This window comes from Tetrao urogallus, assembly GCF_951394365.1.
Source record: "Tetrao urogallus genome assembly, chromosome: 2".
NCBI classification, from domain to species: Eukaryota; Metazoa; Chordata; class Aves; order Galliformes; family Phasianidae; genus Tetrao; species Tetrao urogallus.
Window position 1 is genome coordinate 41,129,330 of NC_136814.1, and position 19,908 is coordinate 41,149,237.

Below are 19,908 nucleotides of genomic sequence, written 5' to 3' on the forward strand. Positions count from 1 at the left end.
TAAATGAGGCATGAGGCAACAGGATGTGAAATGGTCATCCACTCACTACACAATTTTCATTCTATACACAGCATGAGAAATGGACTGGTAGAACTACACCGAGCAATCATATCATATAAACTAGGGCCCCGAGTAAGGTTATGCAGATAAACTGTGTTGTTACTGTTTTGGTGTTTGATTTCACAATCATTTAACCAAACCTTTACTACAGCTTTCTCTTAAAACACAATGTATGTAATGACCTCAGAATCCACATATGCAAAACAGAAGAATATCATAGAATTCACTGCTATCATAGAATAGAAAAAAAGGTTGGAAGAACCCTAAAGCTTATCCAGTTCCAACCCTCTGTGGTGGGCAGCACTGCCACCCACCACATCAGGCTGCCCAGGGCCCCATCCATCCTGGTCCTGAACACCTCCAGGGATGGGGCATCCACAGCTTCTCTGGGCAGACTCACCACTCTCTGAGTAAAGCTTTCACCTTTATAACTACCACTGTCCCACATAATCTCATAGTTCTAAACCTGGGGGCAATTCACACCTTTTACTTTTTCTCCCCAGAAATCAGATAGCACAAGCTATTTGTGGAGTTATCTGAAAAGATTAGGTGACATCAGAAGAGTTCTGGTGAAGTAATCAGTACAAAACAGGGGATAATCAGGAATCTGATTAGAATAAAGATACTGCTGTGATATAGCCCATTTGAGACTTAATGTATGAAAACATTAAAAAAAAAAAAAAAAGATGAAAGAAAATTAAGAACAAAAAGATAATAGTTCTTTGCAAGTGAAGGAGGAAAAGAAAGATATATAACCTCATATTATATAATTCACCTAGCAACTATACACTAAGCCAGGTATGTTCAACTCATGCCCAGCACAGCTTGCAATATGGCCACTCCCTGCCTCACACCATCACTGAGTAATGCCAACTAAAGTTATGGCAAATAATTGTAAGCATCTGGATACATTGGCTAAGCACTGCCCTGTGAAAAAAAACATGCAGCTGTGCATTCCATTTTTATAAAGGAATCTGAAAACAGGTTTCAAGATCACCAAAAAGTTATCAACTTTCTTGTATACTTCCGATTCCATTTTCAGTCAACAAAAATACATGACCTGCACAATTTCAAATGGAATGCATTGAGTTGCAATCAGATATTCAACCCCCAAGATCTGATCGTGTCTCTCTACTGGAGTTTTGTAAGCCTTACCATTGCAGAAAGAAGTATTCCTCAATCAAAGTCATGTGTGATTCACGTTATCACTTTACGACAGTATGTACAGTTGAAACTATTTCTTTTCAAGGATGAAGAACAGGAAAACTAAAATTCCATCAAGCATTGCAGCCACTGCCATCAAACCGGGCCGATACATTAGTTCCACAAAAACAAGGTCAAATATTCCACTAGTTTCAGGGTTTTGTGACTTCCTTTTTGTATTTTAATTAATAATAAAAATGTTTTGTTACTTATATACATTGACAGTATTATATATTTTATGAGGTCTGCTCCAAAAGTAATGCCTCCTATTTTATGATGCTGGTCCACAACATCAGAGGCAGATGTTTGTGATAGGGCAGTAGAAGTTGAAGCTTCCCACCAATATTGTTACATTTCGTTGCTGTGAGACAGATGGCAGCAGAGGGGCAGCCTGACACAACAACACCTGACATGTAGGTAAGTTTGAAGCACAATGTGTTACTGAATTCCACCATGCAGAAACAGTTGCACCCATCGACATTTGTCAACACCTGCCAACATTCACGTAGACCAGTGGATGTAAGCACAGTGAGGTGGTGGGTGGTGCATTTCAGCAGTGGCAAAAGCAACTGTGGGTCACCTCTGCTGGTGCAGGATTCTATAAGCATGACACTAAGGCTCCTATTCATTGCTGACAAAAATGCAAAGCTAATGGTGGTGACTATGTTGAAAATTAGTGTTTTGTAGCTATGAATTTGCTCTATCAGCAATACTGTGCTCATTGTATCTTTTGTAGTTCCCGTGGCAATAAATAGGAGGCCTTACTTCTAGAGTGACCTACAAATATGCAGCCCAAGATGATTCTTCTTCACCCAATGCAGCCCAATCCAACCAAAAGGTTGGACACACATACACTAACTGGTATTTGCGTGACTTGTATTAAACAAGTTAAAATACAGTTTGAATAAAATAAGAAACTGCGCTGTATGTCTGTTTAAACCAACTCCAAGCCAAGTGATTTAGAAAATGCTTCAGTTCCTCATATCTGCAATGCCATTTTGCAAGATCCTAGTCACATGTGGCACACGACTGGTAGTCTGCCACCCTTCACCTGAGAGGAGGCAGCACTTTGTGCTCTCTTTTGTCAGCACCTTGAAAAGCATCTCACTTTTGCAGTCAGTTTTTCTTCCCATCTAATAGATTGAGTCCTTTGAGGCATCTCTCTGCATTAAAGGATTTCAGTGAGATGGACTGGGAGGACAAACAAACAAACATAGATTACATCATTCATATTGTACTCTTTATAAAACATTAACTAAGCGCCCCAGGGTTGTGATCGTCAGTCATACTTCTTCATGAGTTCCATCCAAAACCTGTCGGAATAGGATCTCTCTGAAACCCTTCGGACCAACATCTAGGGCAGATGTTGCTAGACCATTAAATAGACAGACCATGAAATCTGTAAAAAGCAACATAGTAAAGGCAAGTCTTGGTCTTACTGATGCTGCCAAATAACGTGTTTCACGGGATTCAGTGAACAAACACATCAATAACTTGGCCTCCTAGAAGGACATGGTTTTCACATTGCACTAGTGCTTCTGGCACTTCTACAACTAGGGCCTGCTGCCAGGAAAGCTAGGCTGGTTCAGTCTTGGAGGAGGAAATGGCCACCCACACATGGTATTCAAAGAAGACTACTTGGAGAACAACTGACAAAGCAACAGGCTCGACTTATGTATTCCAGTACAAACTCAAGTGGCATTCAAATTAAAGTATGCTAGCTTTTAAGGATACATCAAAGGACCAAAAGGAGATAACCACAGGCTAACCAATTTACTGCTTTGCAGAGAATCATTCACCTTTCTGAAATTATTAGAATCTCCTTGAATGTAATACAGTGATTTCAGGTTCTCTGGGATTCAAATGCTTCCTATTTCAGTGTAGGCAACAGAACATTGTGTAGTCCCCGCTATGTTCACCAGGCTCTTGGTATCAGGGCTTCTTCTCTCCTTTGCTTCACAGTAAGCTACATACACAGCTAATCCATTGCCTCTTAAGAAACTTTAGCTGCCTGTCTTGGGAGCTTTAAACAGTTGCATCTCTTGGTAGAAGCAGCTCCATAGACTTGGATTTCCATGACCAAACATTTTCTAAAACCCATTTAAAATAAATTCTGAGCCCTTGAAATGACTTTTTGTGAGGCTGAGGGATACATTGAACCCACAAAATAGATGTTTGCTGTGCTTCCAAAGAGATGACCAAAGATTCAATATTAGATAGCAAATGTCTGCAATTAGATGAAAAAGGTTGGTTTCTAGAGAGTAAGGAGACATGTGCCAACCCTCTGTGTGTGTGCCTAATGTGAAAGCATTAACAAACAAGGGAAGGAATGGAGTTACAAGTACCATATGTTTTGTAAGGGAAATTTTATACCTGAGAGCTCTCAGTACACTAAAATCCTCACTGTTTTCAAATGGACAATGTCAGTCTTGTGCACATGTTGTAGAACCACTGACAGGCAAACCAGACCAGATCTTGACTCGCAGGGCTCAGCCAGGATCTGAAAGAGTCTGAAGGGAAGCAGAAAACATTCGTATTTTCAGAGACGCTCTGGGCAGGAAACGTCCCCCTACAGCGAGCACGTTCTCCCAGGACACAGACATAGACACTGCTATACCCAGCTCTGCAGGCTCCTGCTGGGAGGGTGCTCTGTCCCGACCGGGACGGGCGCTCCCCAGCAGCTCTCTCCCGAGGACGAAGGGAGGACGCCCTGCCCTTCCCCGCCGCCGGGAGGGGGCCGAGGCGCGGGCTGCCCCCAGGGCAGGGGTAGGAGCGGGCAGGCAGGCAGGCAGGCAGGAGCCGCCCCGTGCGGGGAGGAGGCAGCGCACGGGCGCTGGCTCCTCTCCAGGCATTTCCACCCCGAGAGGTAGCCCCGGCGCTGCAGCCCTCTTCCCTTCCCTGCCTCCTCCCTCTCTCGCTCCCTCCCCCTTCCCCACCTCTCTTCCAAAACCGCAGGAGCCGCCGCGGCCACGCTGCACTCTCTCTGCCGCCAGCCGCGGAGCGGTGCGAGCGGCCCTGGCCGCAGGCACGGCCCGAAGCGGGACCAGCCCCGCCGTCTCCCCGCCGCCCCACTGCCATGGCCGGGGCCGCGGCCCAGCGCTGAGGATGCTGCTGGGCGCCCCGCGGGCGGGCGGCTGGGATCGCGGCCGGGTGGGCGAGCGGCTGCAGGCGGCACTGGCCGGCCTCCAGGAGCTCCAGGTGCTGCGGGAGCGGCAGCGGGAGCTTGTGCGGGCCGCCCTGGCTATGCCGACGGGCGAAGGCGAGCATCCTCTGCGCGCCCACAGCAAGGAGCTCCGACTGGAGGCCACCCTCACCGCCCTCAAGGAACAACTGGTAAGAGACGGGACGCGCCGGGTAGGGGGGGTGGGTGGAAGGGAAAGAAAGAAAGAAAGAAAGGAGAGAGAAGGGAGGAAAAAAAAAAAAAAAAAAAAGCACCACCGCTATCCCCTCTCGTCGGAACTCGCGGGGAACCGTGCCTTGTAATGGACGGCCGGACCTGGGCGCGGTGTCGGCAGCGGCTCCGCGCAGGACGGGCGCTGCGGGAAACCTTCAGCCGGCGTTGCGCGGGGCCGGGAGCGCTGCTGGATGCGGCGCTGTGCGGAGATGAGAGGAGGGCGCGGAGCGATGCTGCAACGTGAGCGCTGCCAGGTGCGGCGTGGGCGCCCGTGTGCGTGTGCCCGTGTGCGTGTGCCCGTGTGCGTGTGCCCGTGTGCGTGTGCCCGTGTGCGTGTGCCCGTGTGCGTGTATACACAGGTGCGGGACTGCATGCGGAGAAGGGTCTCGTGCGCCCTCAGCACTTTGCTCTCCCACGGACAGTAATAGCTGAATGCCAGGCCTTGTGTTTGAAGGTTCACGCTTGCTTCACGCTTTTGGGACAGAAAAAAATCCCGCTAGCTCGTGACTGAAACGAGTTTCCAAAGTGAGGCAGCAATCACAGCTTTAATCTCCAAGGTGGGCCAATTGCGCACCTCAGTAATCTCAGTGCAGAGACCTTTTAGTGTTGGCGCAAGGCTTGCTGTCAATTGTCGTCCGGGTGCGAACGCGGCAAGGACGCTCGCTGCTACCGCAGCTCTATCAGGCGGCAGCTGGGGAGAAGATTGGCTCGGACCTTCGGGGCCGCCAGATGTGAGAGCACACGAGAGGCCCTGTGGTGATTAAAGTGAAAAACCGCAGGATGAGTGGGCTGCCGCCGCCTGATTACCTGTCACACATCATGTTAACTAATGACTCCACTTCATACACGTGTTTAACAAAAAGAAAAAAGAACTGAAAGTATTTATTGCCCGTCTGGGGCCACTGGGTTAACAGAAACACCCCATGACCCCTGACCAGAGTGACTATTTGTTTTTGTTATTTTTTTTTTTAAATGTCAGCTGTTGTGCTGTAATTACTCATTTGTTTATGTATTTTTCACATAAGGGCTGAAAATAGAAGATTATCTTGTCAGGACTAGATGATCCTGGATCCTTAATGATTCTATGATGCTATTACTGTACTGGTACTTGAGAAGGCTTTCAAGGGCATGGGAGAAACTAGACGATAAAATGAAAGAAATGGTCCCTTGGGCCTGCATGATTCGGAGGGCGAGAGTATCTCAGTGATGAGGAAAGATGATTTCAGAAGGACATACCAGTGTAAGATGGGGAACACCTTCTGGGGGTACTTAGGAGGGAAGCGATGGAAACACTTGAGTGGGGAAATTCACAATGGCATCAAACCAGGGGCAGGTTTTTCCACAGAACTGCGGTTGTCTGTGAATGCCTAAGGTTGTCATACAAAGCACTTCCGATTGACCCGTGGCTGCTGGAAGCCTTCCAGTCTGGCATCTCGGTAGCCTTCTGTTGTTGTTTTTCTCCCTGCAAATTGCAGACATATATTTAAAGAGGTGCAGACCTCAACTTCGCATTATACTAAAATAAGCATAAGTGAAAACATGGTCTTCAAAGAACTGTTAGGTGTCCACAGATCCTAAGAACTGAGACCACAGACTGAAAAGAAGTTCCTTTGTGCCTTGTGGTCAGCATATTGCAGTCAAACCCTTTGAAAATTTTGTTCGTGATCACAGGAAATTAATTTAAAACTAAAAGCAACAGGGAATGCAAAGCACAGCATTGCTCGAGGAGTGTTATGTCTTCATCGTTGTTGTTCTTGGCCCAAGGACAGTGAAGTATGTGATCACAGCTCTATAAGCTTTCAGATTGAGAAACTCATTAACAATGTAAACATGGTTTTGCCTTGCAGTGTGTCTTGAGCCAAGTTTCAAATAGGGTTGTAGCCCTGGGCTTTTGTGTGGTGGTTGTTGAATTCATAAAAAGTTTGGTCTTTGCAACATGAAATAGGGAAATTTTATCAGCCAGAGCTGGCTGAGGGCTTCCAGGCAACGGATATAAGATCAGTAAGAGTCAGTTCAGGTTTCTCCTGTGATATGAAGTTGAGAAACTGAAGTACAGAGGCTTCCTGAGGAGTCAGGCACAGAAATTTCCTGAGGAGTTGAGTGCTACCAGCAGGATCAGATGGAGCGGAGCCTTCAAATGCTTAAGGAACCACTTGTGGATGTCACTCCAGCATCCCAGTTTCTTCCTCAGCAACTAGCCTATCCAGAAGTTTGCCTTAGGCAGCAAGGCCACAAGCTTTCTGCAGCCCCAGCAACCACAGGTTATTTTGCCCTACAAATAGCTCTTTATCATGGTCAGGGGCTCTTCTGAGAGGTGCAAGATACTGTGATTATCTGTAGTAAATACTGGGAAAAGAAGCGGATGTGATGCCAATAATGATCCCAGAGGTGCTAATCTAGTCTCTTGGCCAAACTCTATCATGGTGACCCCCAGGAGAAAGAAGAGATGCAAATAAATTCAGACAGTACAAAGAAAGAAGTCTGTGACACTTTCATTAAGTAGACAGATACCTAAGGCAGCAGCATGCAGTATTTCTCACACTTTCCCAGATAATATATTTATGAGATCTTGTTGGTTTAATTGAAATCCAATGATTTTGTTTTGCAAGCCTGTGATGTTAGTAAAATGTAAAAAACGGACAGCAATTACATGAAAAGAAAATAAAACACTTGGTACCTTGCATTTTGCACATTTTTTTTCTCCTTTGAATAGTTCTCAATAGGAGAAAACATCTTGTAAATCCTGTATATGTATATTTTGAATATTAAAGTTTTGGTCAGCTGAGAAAAATAGGTGCTTGCAGAAGGAATTCATCTTGCACCAGAATAAGGGTCTGAGACAGACTCGTTTGCTTTGCAGTATCAGTCAGAAAAGACCCAAGAGTGAATAGATTTTTAAATGTACAGGCCGAGGTAAGATTAATGCTATATTCTTTTTCATTTTAAAATGCAGTTGGATTAATAAAACCAGTATATGCTTGTCTATGACCACAGCAGTATATATCAAACCTTACTGCTGAACTGAGCTGATGAACAGAAGAGCAGAATAGTCAAACCTGATGAGTGCTTTTTGGTGCCTTGATTCTGGGTGCCAATTCCTTCAACTCAAAGGAACCTGCTTTGCAAAGAGTGTTCATCCTTTTGAATAATGGATAGTATGATGATATCCCAGGCTTGGCTCCAGAATGAACTGTAGTCCATCAGTAGTACAAGTTGATTTGAAAAGCTTGGTCCTGCATTGTACAGTGTGCAGAAGAAGTCACATCTGTGTTGCCCAAGCAAACAGATGGTTTCACCTTCCAGGTTTTGTCTTATATAAAATTCATATTGTGAATTAGGGAAGTGTATTTAGGTTTTATTGTTCTGGGTGCTGTTTAGCGTAGTTATTACAGCAATAACAACCTCAAGCAACACACTGGAAAAGTTGTCCTTATCCAACCAGTGTGAGAAGTGCCTCTTGTCTTGGAGAACAGAAGGAGTTAACTGAAAGATCAAAGCTATGAAGTCTGCCAGAAACACGAAAACCCAGTGGTGTGAGACACCATAAAAGGGTTAAAGATGATGATGTAAATCATGTGTGTTGGTTAAAATGCTGTGAAAGCGCAGACAGAACCTGGAGGTATAATAAATAATCTTTGAATACCTGAGAGCCTTGTGGCCTCTCCGTCATTAATCAGAAACCACAGACTGAGGGATTGGCTGGCAAAACATTAATCATTAAGCAATTAATTCCAGCCGTGATTTCCTGAGTAGGTGGGATTGAAGGAGGCATGGCATGTTTTTGCTTTTTCACTATAAAGGAAATGAAGAGGGATTGAGGAGGTCATACATTCATCATGTAGATGGGATAGAAAATCTCCTTTATTATCCTGGTCTTCCTTCTGTTTATGTGAGACAGGAAGCGTGAAAATCACCACCTGTTTTCCTACGAAGCAATAACGAACTTGTTGAGCTTAAACATTTCTAGATGTGCAACACTAACAGAAAGGAGATTTCTTGTGTCTTATGTGTTTTCTAGTTCTCTATAACAGCGTGCAAAAAATACTTTCTTAGTTTTTTCGTTATCAACAACCTTGTGAAACTCAGGACATCTGCCTTTTGCCTTTTGTTTGAGTCTCAGTTTCTAATCATTTACTGATTACTGAAGGATCTTTGCTTTCCTTGTGTTTTCTATTTATAGCTGAGGAGAAACCTAAAAATGCAAATCTTAAAAGGTGAATAATCGCAACATAAGGAAAGTGGAGGTGAAAATACGTACATGCTGATTTTCATTTTCTGCACGTTCTTTAATTTTGTAGATACTTTCAGGGACCTACATATTTATTTACTTATAAGGGGTTGGAAATGCTGCTAGAACTGCCATTTACATTTTTAAATGTGAAATGTACTCATAAAGAAGGATCATTTTCAAGAGTGTTTCAAGAAGAATGTTTTTCTTGCCATTACTGAATGGAAACCTGGCTTTACATAGGTTATGAGCACCATTTTACGACCAACTTCAAGAGACTACCTTTCTTTAGAGTGCTGTAGGATGCATGGCTAGGCATGATATAATTATAAGCCTCCTAAATAGCGTCTGGGCTTAGATAATTTGCCAGGTGCCATGTGAGAAGTTTGACAGAAACTAACTATGGTTCTTTGACTGGTACCTTAATGATTGGCCATCTGCCCCGCTAAGCTGGCTGCGTAAGTATTGGGGAAGCAACTGCGGGAGCTGTTACTTCAGATCAGCCTGGTCAGTGACTGCAATAGGCAATAGGCCATGTTGTTATCTTGTGAAGGATTATTTTAAATACAGTCACTTTCACAGCAGAATTCAAATGCCAACTCTTCCTTGCATAAAACATATGTAAGTAGCTAGGTAGACATGAGATGTGCAAGGGAATTTTTCAGCAACATAGATGGCACAATTTGTGTAATGTGCTCTTTCTACTATAAGGAGATGTCATCAGACTAAATGTTTTGCAGAATTCAGTATGCTGACTGTACTTTGTGTGCTAGTAGAATATGTACCCATGCACAGTAATTTCCATTCATCAGAAAGTATCTTAGAGTTCTTTCAGGCAATTCACAATGTTGATCTCATCCACTACCCAGAGGCAGTGTACAGAAAATGCAGTACATACATCATATGTTAATTAATGAAAAGACTGCCATCCTGCTTAGTGATACAGTCCCTGCCATAGGTATAACAAATACAAACAAATAAGCAAAGGTTAAAATAGTACATTCAGAATGATACATTTTGAGAAAACGTTCAGCTGGGCAGAAGGCAATAAATGCTGAGATACAAAACATATTGTACTTGCCCATTATGTCACTTTCATTACAGAGAGCCAATTGCAACAGTCCCTAGCTAAGCAAAATACTTTGAGTGCAGAATCTGACCAGCACAGATGGCCTGAATTCATGTTTTTCTGCCGAGATTCTAACTGTGATTATTCTTCATTTCCCCCTTCTTTTCTTGATTTATGAACAGTCTCGCTTGAGGAGACAGGATGTCGGCTTGAAAAGCCACCTGGATCAGCTTGACCAGCGAATAAGTGAGCTGAAACTGGACGTCAGCAAGACTTCCAGTGAATACTTGGACAGCGACAGCCGCCCCAGCTCAGGTAATGTGCACTTGGTCATTTATTCCCAGGGATGTGGATTGGGTAGAACTGAAGATGTCAACTGCTGAGCAGAACTCTTTTTTGTTCTGGTCATAAACAGTGCCCCAGGACTGAGGTGGAGAGTAGTGATCTCACATAGAATGCACACACAGAGGTGATGGGAAATTTCCTGGAAAGTGAATTTACTTGGGAAATGCTGTTTGACTCCATAGTATTTTTTTAATGGAAATTTTTTATTTAAAAAAATGATATTTGAGCCATGAACAGAAAGAGAAAGAGGATACAGATTTATTTATTCATTACTGTGTCCAGCAGAGAATGGCAAAGTGGCTGGAGTACCTGGTAGAAAAGAAGGAGACCAACAGCCAAGTCAGTACTTTGCTTGAATCTGTAGCATCTTGAACTTAACTGAAGCCTTGAAGATCATTACCACTAATGAATTTTTCATCATTTATAGAAAAATGAAGCAGCTTTATTGAAAGACGCTGAGAAAAATACAACCCAGCAGTTTGATGACTGAGGTTTTCACAGACAGAGAGACAGGTTTCTGGTCTGATTGACATGGAAAGCTGATCCTCTGTCTTTTATAACTGGGAAATGTCTATTAAAACCAGCTACTGTTATCTGGTCTGTGACAATGGGAACACCTCTTAAACAGAATTCTGAAAAGCCTTCAGTCTTCATTGAGACGAGGAAAGATTTTTTATTTTTTTTTTTTAACTCTTGAAAACTTATGGGAAAGTCTTTTAATGCCTGATTTATATATAAACATTAAATATTAATACTATCCTGAAATGTTACAAACAGCTGAGCAGAAAAGAGGAATCTTACCGCTAACTAGTTCTTCCAATAGTTTTCAATCATGCGTTTTGTATCTATATGGGTATGCATATGGATTTGCAGGATAATACTTGCGGTAGCTCTAAAGTGTGCAAATTTCTGTGGGTGTCAAGAGTGTTCAGGAGTTGAACACTTAGCACATACACAGTTGGAAAGCTAAGTGCATCCTTTGCTGTTTGTTTTACCTGAGCGCAGGCTACTTTTTGTCTGCTTTCCTAAGCAAACTCTGCTTGTATGCACCTAGCACAAGTTAGAACAGTATATGATGGTTCTGTTTTACACCAGCTGCATAGCATACACTGCAGGCATTCTCCGATGAAGAACAGAGTATGATGGTGCTACACTTAACCCCATCTCACCCTCAGAACTAAATGTGCATATCCATCCTGACCTGGCTCAGGGCCAAAGTACATATGCCGAAGTCCAATAAAAGGTAGCTGCTCTGGAGCATGCCTTTGCAAAATTTGCCTAAATAAATTATCACAAATTTAGCAAATAGCAAATGGAGATTTATCTTCTCTGTTTCTTCCACCTAGTTACTGTAATTCAGAAATATTTTCTTCTTCATTTAAACTCCGCAGGCTTCTACGACCTGAGTGATGGTGGTTCTTGCTCACTCTCCAATTCTTGTACCTCTGTGTACAGTGAGTCCATCTCCTCCTCTCACACCAGTCTCTTGCCCAGCTCTCAACACCCTAAAGCGAGGCTCAGTGTGTTTGATTACCGACCCAAGTCTGCAGATGAAACTACTGTGCACAACACGAGCTTCCAACAGCAGGGAACCTATGTCAGCGATGGATGTCGGATTACAGCAAGCACGGACGTTTCTGGGACTCCTGCCAGGTCCAGACCGAGGCCAGTTTCCACAGGTAATCAATTGCAGAACTGGTGCTCATTCAAGAGAAGGTCAGAGTCTTCTTTATTACTCTTAGAGCAATATACAACCACTAGTGTAATCAATATAAAGCACTCTTTTTAAATACGCAAAGTAAGAATTAATTGAAACCACAGAGCCCAGCCATTTACTGTACCACTTTCACTTGCCTCATACTTGGATACTTATAACGGTAACAAATACGCGGTCAGATGCAATTAGAGATAGAAAAGTATCTACGTGCATGAGGTAAAATTGTAATGAAATTCTAGATAACTTTTTAATTTTTCCTGCTTCTGAATTTAAAAAAATTGCATATTTGAAATGCCTTGTGTGAAAGTACAGGATGTGTGAAAAATATGAAGTGAATTCAGTATTAGAGTTGTCAAGTTTTACCAAGAAAGATTTTACAACAAATTTTAAGAGAAATTGCCATTTCTACACTTAATGTCTTTGTTCTCAATCTGTTGTAAAACGAGTATGATAAGATTTTTTTTTCAAGCCATATTTATTGAAATTAATATGGATTTGCAATATTCCTTTTCATAACTTACTAGGGATAGGGATAACAAGCACCAAATATTAATCAACCATCTGGAAACCAGACTTGACCCTAGTTCTGCATCAATTATGAATTTATGTCACACCTTTACATGTAATGGATTAACCTGATAATGTTCTGAGTCTCTTGTTTACTGAGTTGTTAAGTGGTATCATGTTACTATTCACTCTGAATCCTTCCATGGCCAGAACAGCTTTGTGTTAGGGTAGTTCTTAGGGTGACCCAACCAGATGTGAGGCAGTTCCATTATAGAAGTAGTAAAGCTGTAGACAGTGTCTTTTCAGGTACAATGTTCCTGTGATTTTTGCAGCTTCTTGCCCTAGCCTCGCTTACCTCTGGCTTGCTTAGAGCAGAAGCTAAGACCAGGTATGATGTACCTGTCTTTGCAGACACACCTGAAGTGATTATGGTAAATTGCAACATAAAATCACAATCTTCTCAAGTCTTCTCAGATGCTAATGAGTGGAGCTGGTCTTAATGGTCTATACCTTCCAAATTCAGACTGCAGACTTGCTGTTGCAAGGTTTTATTCTTAGCAAATGGGGCTTTTAATGACTTTTGGATATGGAGATAGGCCAGTAGAAAAAGGGATAGTTGATGTTAATCAGGGAAGAGTGAGGATACAGACCTCTTGTAGTTCTCCTTCTTTCCTGCCTCCTACTCCCTGCTTCCTGGCTACAACCTCTTCCTTTTTTCAACATGAGAACCGTAAGTAGTGGGATTGTTGCTTCCATGTATTCTTGAAAAAACAATTCCTGCAAAATTGACCGTGTTTCAGAGAAGTGAGTCAAGACGTTACTTCAGAAAAGCATCATTTGAAAATTGGAAGAAATTCTTTTTTCCTCTCCTTAGCTTGCCCCCACCAGTAACTACAGGTACAAACAGGTTGCCCATTCTTTCAGTGGCAGCAGGAAAGCTTGCTAAAACACCACAAGCACAGCTTTCTTTTAACCCTTTCCTGGTTTGTTCGCAGTGCTGAGTCACTTCTTTGAATTTTAACTAACTGTTCACTTTGTAGTGGAATAAGTTATTCTTGTGAAAAGCTTGTGATCCTGATGCTTTCTCATCATGTAATGAGTCTGGATTTCTGTTACACAAAGGCATGCTTTGTTTGAGCTAGAACGTGTTTGAGTTTTGCCTTCCCCTTTAGTGTAATGCTGAGGAAAAATCAGTTTGTGGTAGAACAAACCACCTTTTTATGGAACTTCTATGCTGCAGAGAATGTAAAAAGCATTCCTAAAGAATGTTGTAATTATTATGTAGTTATATTGTGTGAGATGTCATCATCCTGATCTTTGCTGTAGCGGAATTGAGAGCACCTTAGGTAGGACACTGCGCAAAACTCCAAATTTTAATTCTTCCAGAAGCTTCCTCTAACAGAACAGAAGTAGTCACTGTAACTGAAATATGTTTGGATGTAATGCTCAGCTTTCATGGCAGCACGAATCAGCAGCCAGGAAATTAGCTAGCTGAGAATTTGTAGTGCAGTCTGTACTGCCATACCAAGAAATCCAAGCTAACTGCAGATAGTTCCAGCAGTCTTAGCACCGTAGTATTCTACTGGCAGACTCATCCAGATGGAGCAGTCCTGCTCCTGAAACACAGCCTGGTTCTCACAGAATAGGAGATGCTCCTGAGAGGGAGATGCAGCAGTCAAATGTAACTTGCCCTTAGACATCTTTTTTCTTGTGTCAAAATAAGAAGGTTTCTTAGTCCATTTTTCTGTGTAGTTAAGGTAGACTTACTAAAAATCCACACGCAATTACAGCAGTCCTGATTTTCTGCCTCGTAGTAAAACCTCTGAATATTTATTTCTGGAATTAAATGTTCCAAGAAGTTTGAGTATAAAACAAGTTATTTGAGAAAGGCATGAGGCTGGCAATGATAGCAAATTAAATTAGAGACCTGGTTAGGAAGTTTCATTGGATTTTGGGTTGAAGAAAAGTAGAATCACATCACTCTAGTCTATAGGATGATACAGCTTCCAGCCACAAAGAGGCTAAGAAGCACTATTCTGTCAAAGTCCTTCTAAAGCAGCTGGATCAGTACTTTAGATTTTTTTCCAAAACACGTGAAAAAGGGGTTGGAGGAGAAAAAAATATATATATATATATTGTTCCCTGTGCAGGTCAGGCTTCCCTCTGTGCCATCCAGGCCAGAGCTCTGCAGAGCTTCTGCCAATGCACACACACAGACCTCTTTGTATGCTGGAAATATCAGGAGTTTCTTTCTGAGTTATAGTTTTAAAAAAAGTAATTTAGACATGAGAAGTCTTTGTCCTATTCTGGGGAAAGAGTATGAGAAAATCTGTATTTGTTGCATTGAATAATTTTACCTGATATTTAGCTTCAGGCTGTATGGTTGCTGAATTCTTTTTTCACCTCTACTAAGAAATAATTTTTTTTTTTTGTGTTCCTCTTGATCTGAATTTCTGGAACATTTTTGTATATACAGAGATTCACTTTCGTCTAAGTAGGACAGCTGAAATTTCCTGGAAAGTAATTAGTTTTATCATATGCAATAAAACGTATTCTAATCTTTGTTTTGCTAAAGCCTTGAGATAATTTGATATTCTTGGAGGACTGAAGCTATTTTCTGCATTGATGCTACTGATTTTAGTAAAAGTTAGCACATCCCTCTGTAACAGTGTTTTTAACACAAGCCAGTTTGAGTGTAATTGTCTGTGATTTAATTAGGTTATTTATTTTCATCCACTGTGTAGGTGACTTGGAGAGACTCATTCCAGCAGATGCTAGATTTCAGAAAGAGACAGATCCCAAATCCTCCTCGCCTCTGTGCCAAGCAGACTTGCACTTGCTCAGCATGGACCCCAAGTTCCAGAATGACTTGGTCTCCAAGAATGGCATTGATGTGTACCCTTACCCAAGCCCCCTTCATGCAGTGGCTTTACAGAGTCCCCTTTTCTCCCTAATGGGGACATCCACAGAAGCAGACCTCCACGCTTCCCCCAGCAAACCCATGCCTAGTGTGACAGGTCCCACCTTGATTCGGACTAGGCCAACCACCGAAGCCAAACCAGGGGGTTACATCAATAAATTACTGCAGCTGACAAGATGCAAAGGGAACAATCGAGCCGATGCCAGCGAGCGGGTTTCAACAAAGAGCCAGCCAGCCACAATGCACCAGAGACTCATTATAACCCCCAGTGCCGGTGGAGTGAAAATTAACAGCAGCAACAGCCAGCTGGAAAAACAAGCAAGTTCTCTGGAAAGTAACAAAGCTGAAGGAAAGCTGCAGAGAGAGCTGCCGGAGGGGGAATGTGCCAAGCTGCAGGAGGCCATGCACCGTGTGAATGAAGAGCAGCCGTCCGGTTTCCCTGATGCAGAACCATCAGCTGTGAATAGTTGTCTTCCTGCCAAGTCTGCTGCAAGGGGCTCTCCCCTGGCAGAAGCAAGGGAGAACAGTTTGGAGCACAGTTCTTCATGCTCACAGCTGTGCCAGGAGGACTCCAGCTTTTGTACCTGGAACGCTAAAGACACCCCACCTAAAAAGTTGTCCCTCAAAAAATGTGGCAGTGCCAAATTGGCTAATGCTGGAGGTCAGGAGCGAGCAGCACGTGGTGAATTTGTCCACGCTCAGTTTGTCCCTGCAGAATCCCATCAAGTCCGAGTCAAGTTTGCCAGCTCCAAAACAAAAGCAGTGAAGATAAAGAGGAGAAACAGTGAAAAGGTACTACGTCCTGGGAAGCAGGCCTTTTATTTGGAAAAGGTGAGAGGGACTCATGGCACTGCCAGGCTGCCTGCTGAATGGAATCAGCCCCACAGACCACATGGAGCAAAGAGCCTTGCCCGGAGACCTTCGTACTCTGGTGATGTGACTGGCAGGTCATGCTCAGAGTCTAGCTTGTTCCCTGTGCAGGTCAGGCTTCCCACTGTGCCATCCAGGCCAGAGCTCTATGGAGCTTCTGCCAATGCACTCTATTCCCTTGAAGCAACTTGTGAAGACACAGCCAGCAAGAAAAAGCAGCGCAAGTGGCAGTCCACAGTGGAAATCTCTGCCAAGAGCCATGGGGCCAGCCTCTCTGGTGGCTTTGGTGTAGGGGCACCAAGGCAGCCGGGAAGGAGAGCCGGTGTCCTGCGCACTGTCAGTATGAGGGCTCGCCCCAAGAGTCATCACCATGGAGCTTATGCCAAAAGTGAATCAGACCATTCTGAGTACTCAGCAGAGTGTGCTTCCCTCTTTCACTCCACCATTGCAGAGACGAGCGAAGGAGAGGTCAGTGATTTCACCGCTAACCGTTTTGGGGACAGTGAGTCCAGTGAAAGTGATTCAGATGACAGCAGTAACAGTAGCAGCCTTGCGCTTGAATATGATGAGGGGGATGAAAGTGAGCTGATTTGGCCTGAAGGATCGGTCAGACAATTGGGGACTGTCCAGGTCTCTTCCAAGCCTCTTCCCCCAGTGCCCAAAATCTGCCGCATCAAAGCTTCAAAGGCACTGAAGAAGAAGATTAGGAGATTCCAACCTGCCTCTCTGAAGGTTATGACCATGGTTTAAAGGAGAGCAAGGATCTGTTTCTTGCCTTGAGACATCCTGCTGGCTCTCATTTGCAAAATAAGAGAACCGATGTGCAGAGAAAAGGACTTGCTTAATGAACTTTGAACAACCTCTGAGTCGGCACAAGGGACCTTTTTGTTTGTTAATGCCTGGATATAAATGTCACTGTATCTAATTTCCTCTTTTGCCATTTATTCTGTAAATAAGTATCCATATATATTGTGATGCCTTTTTTTTTTTTTTTTTTTTTTTTTTTTTTGTAACTATGCAGAAGGGTCGTCGTAATAAAAATCAAACGTCAGTAAGAGACAACATGTCCAAACAACCTCTGCCATAACATTTTGCAGGGAGGATCTTGTCCATATGCATATCCACAGAAAAAGCTTCAGATACAAAGGCCTCCTAAGAGGCTCTTTCCAATTGGAGATTTAGGAATGTCCCTCCCTCTTGTGAATAATTCTTTCTAGTCTAAAACAGCATTTATCACTTTTACACTGCTGATATGGAAAAGCTCTCAGTGCTCTCCATAGTTGTACTTTCTTTCAGGACAACCATTCATGTGCCATCTCCAAAACTTCAGGAGAATTACTTTGTCCTTCAGTATAAACATACTATGGTTATTGCTAAAGGCAGTTTGTTTGCAAATGAGAGTAAGACTTTTTTGTTTTCGAAACTGAGAGTACAGGGTGGTTTGTTTTTTTTTTTCAGTTCCACCTCTTAATAACATTCTATGTTATTGTTCATTTATTGAATGAGTGAAAGAATATGAGAGCTTGGTACAACAGTGTATGGGTAACTTGGACTGAGATTATAGCTTTGTCCCTGAAATTACAGACTCAATAAAAATTATTTAATGTACTTCTGAAAACTCTGCTTGTCTGTCTTTCACATCTAAAGCAAAAGGTTCTGGGAAAATGTAAGATGCTGACACTGCATGAGGCACGCAGGAGGAGCATTCTCTGGTGGAACAGATAGCTTTTTCATTATCGTTATGCAGAGGGATTATTTATTTTTTAGAGGTTCACTTACAGCTTGGGAGGAACCAGGATCCTTTTCAGCTTCCATGTCAAGAAACATACACTTTAGCAGCTGCTTCTAAACGAGTGAATTTGAAAACTTTTTACATTGAGGACAGTAGCATCTCACTTAAACTGATGCAATTTTACTGTAAGACACATTTGTACACACAACATATTTTGAGTGGACTTGAGGGCACATACACAAAACTTTAAATTTGTTAACAAACTGATAAAGGTGCTATTTTGCATTCAGACAAGCAGTCTCAATTCTTTCCTCTGGACACAGGAATTTGGAAGCTGAGCTGAAATTCAACCCGTATTTACCATGAACCAGGTATTATTCTTCTGCCTCTATCCTCTATTTTTCAATACCCAATCTGAATACATTCCTGGCCTAAGAGATGTAGGCATTACCTCATTCAAGAATGTACTGGGTCTGAAACAAAAGACAAGTGCTTAGCAGAAACTGTGGGTAAAAGAGTGTTTGTTTACTCTGAGGATTCATTAACAAATAGAATTATTGGAAGACTAAACTTTTAGACAATGTCTTTCATTTTTGGAAGCTAAATTATTTTTTTTAAACCACTCTATTACAGATCATTTCTGGAAATAGAAATAAGAGGTACAAAAATAACTCAAATATTTGGAGCTAATGCCTAACACCATCCTTACTGTAACTAGTGAAGTATTACATTTTAGTCAGTGGAATATGTTTAAGTGCTTTTTCATGATCCGAAGAGTAACTACTCCAGTAGGATTAATGGAAGAATTTCACAAGTCTGGTGGTGTTTTCTTGTTCGGCATGTCCAGCAACAGAACAAACAAAATAGTGATTTATGCTTTGTTGACTTTCTACGCTACAAAAGGATTCTTTTTCCCGTTTACACAAAAGGTTTGGCTTGGGGGAGTGTGTCAAAAGTTACATATGAACCTTAATCCATGAGTTTTCTGTACTGAGGTGGGGTTTTCTGGATGGATGGGAACTTTGAGTTTGGTGGGGTTTTTTTTTTTTTTTTTTTTGTTTTTGTTTTGTTTTTTGGTTTTTTTTTTTGTTTTGTTTTTTTTTTCTTCCATGGGGGAAGAAATGCTCCTAGCTAGAAAACTGTTCTGGGTAGGAGCATTCTGAAACCTGATAAATACCACCACCCAGTAGCTCCCTGCCTTTTTATCAGAGTAAGCTGAAACAATAAGTTTGTGATCACACAGCTCAGTAAATCCCAGTTTAGAGCTGTTAATGCTCTGTCAGAAATGCTGCCAGACACATGATGAAAGTGCTGATCCAGAATGAATGACACTGCCAACTCAAATAAAGAGAAATGATGACTTAATTTTGTACTGACAGGTTCTGTGCCAGATCAGGTATCACTGCCTCTACTGCTCAGACCTTCTGCCAGGTCAGATAATGTCTCTCCTCCCAAAGCAAGCATAAAGCCAACATAAAAGTATAAAACTGCACAAGCTTCATCATTATGTGCCCCAGCTGATTTGACAGAAATATGACTGTGTGCCCACACTTGATCCAGAGCACACCTGTAGTCCTGGAGAATCCCAGCTGTGCAGAAGATATGCTATTAAGCATTGAGGTATCACCATTTCACTACATGTAGTGATACCATTGGGCCGTGACATTCCAAGAGTAGCTGACTTAGGGCTTTGGGGGCAGTGTGGGCAGTAGTTTCCACCTTTCCTTGTCCCCTCTTTGTGAACTGAAGAACTGATGGCTATCTTTGGGAAGCTTCATCCCACAGTGCTAGACATGGTTGCACAAAGTCCCTTGGAAAACACTCAGATCTACTTCAATGCAATCACTCCAGGAGAGTGGACCT

General features: G+C 42.7%; 1 protein-coding gene across 1 annotated transcript; it reads left to right on the forward strand.

Annotated features, from left to right (window-relative positions):
- Positions 1–3,945: 3,945 nt before the first annotated feature.
- On the forward strand, positions 3,946–17,063 carry DACT2 (dishevelled binding antagonist of beta catenin 2; the record flags this gene model as incomplete). The annotated part of the gene is made up of 4 exons (XM_079550517.1): positions 3,946–4,596; positions 10,137–10,269; positions 11,691–11,978; positions 15,268–17,063. The coding sequence occupies exons 1-4, from the start codon at positions 4,369–4,371 to the stop codon at positions 17,061–17,063; spliced, it is 2,445 nt and encodes an 814-aa protein (XP_079406643.1). The 5' UTR covers positions 3,946–4,368.
- Between the last annotated feature and the right edge of the window lie 2,845 nt (positions 17,064–19,908).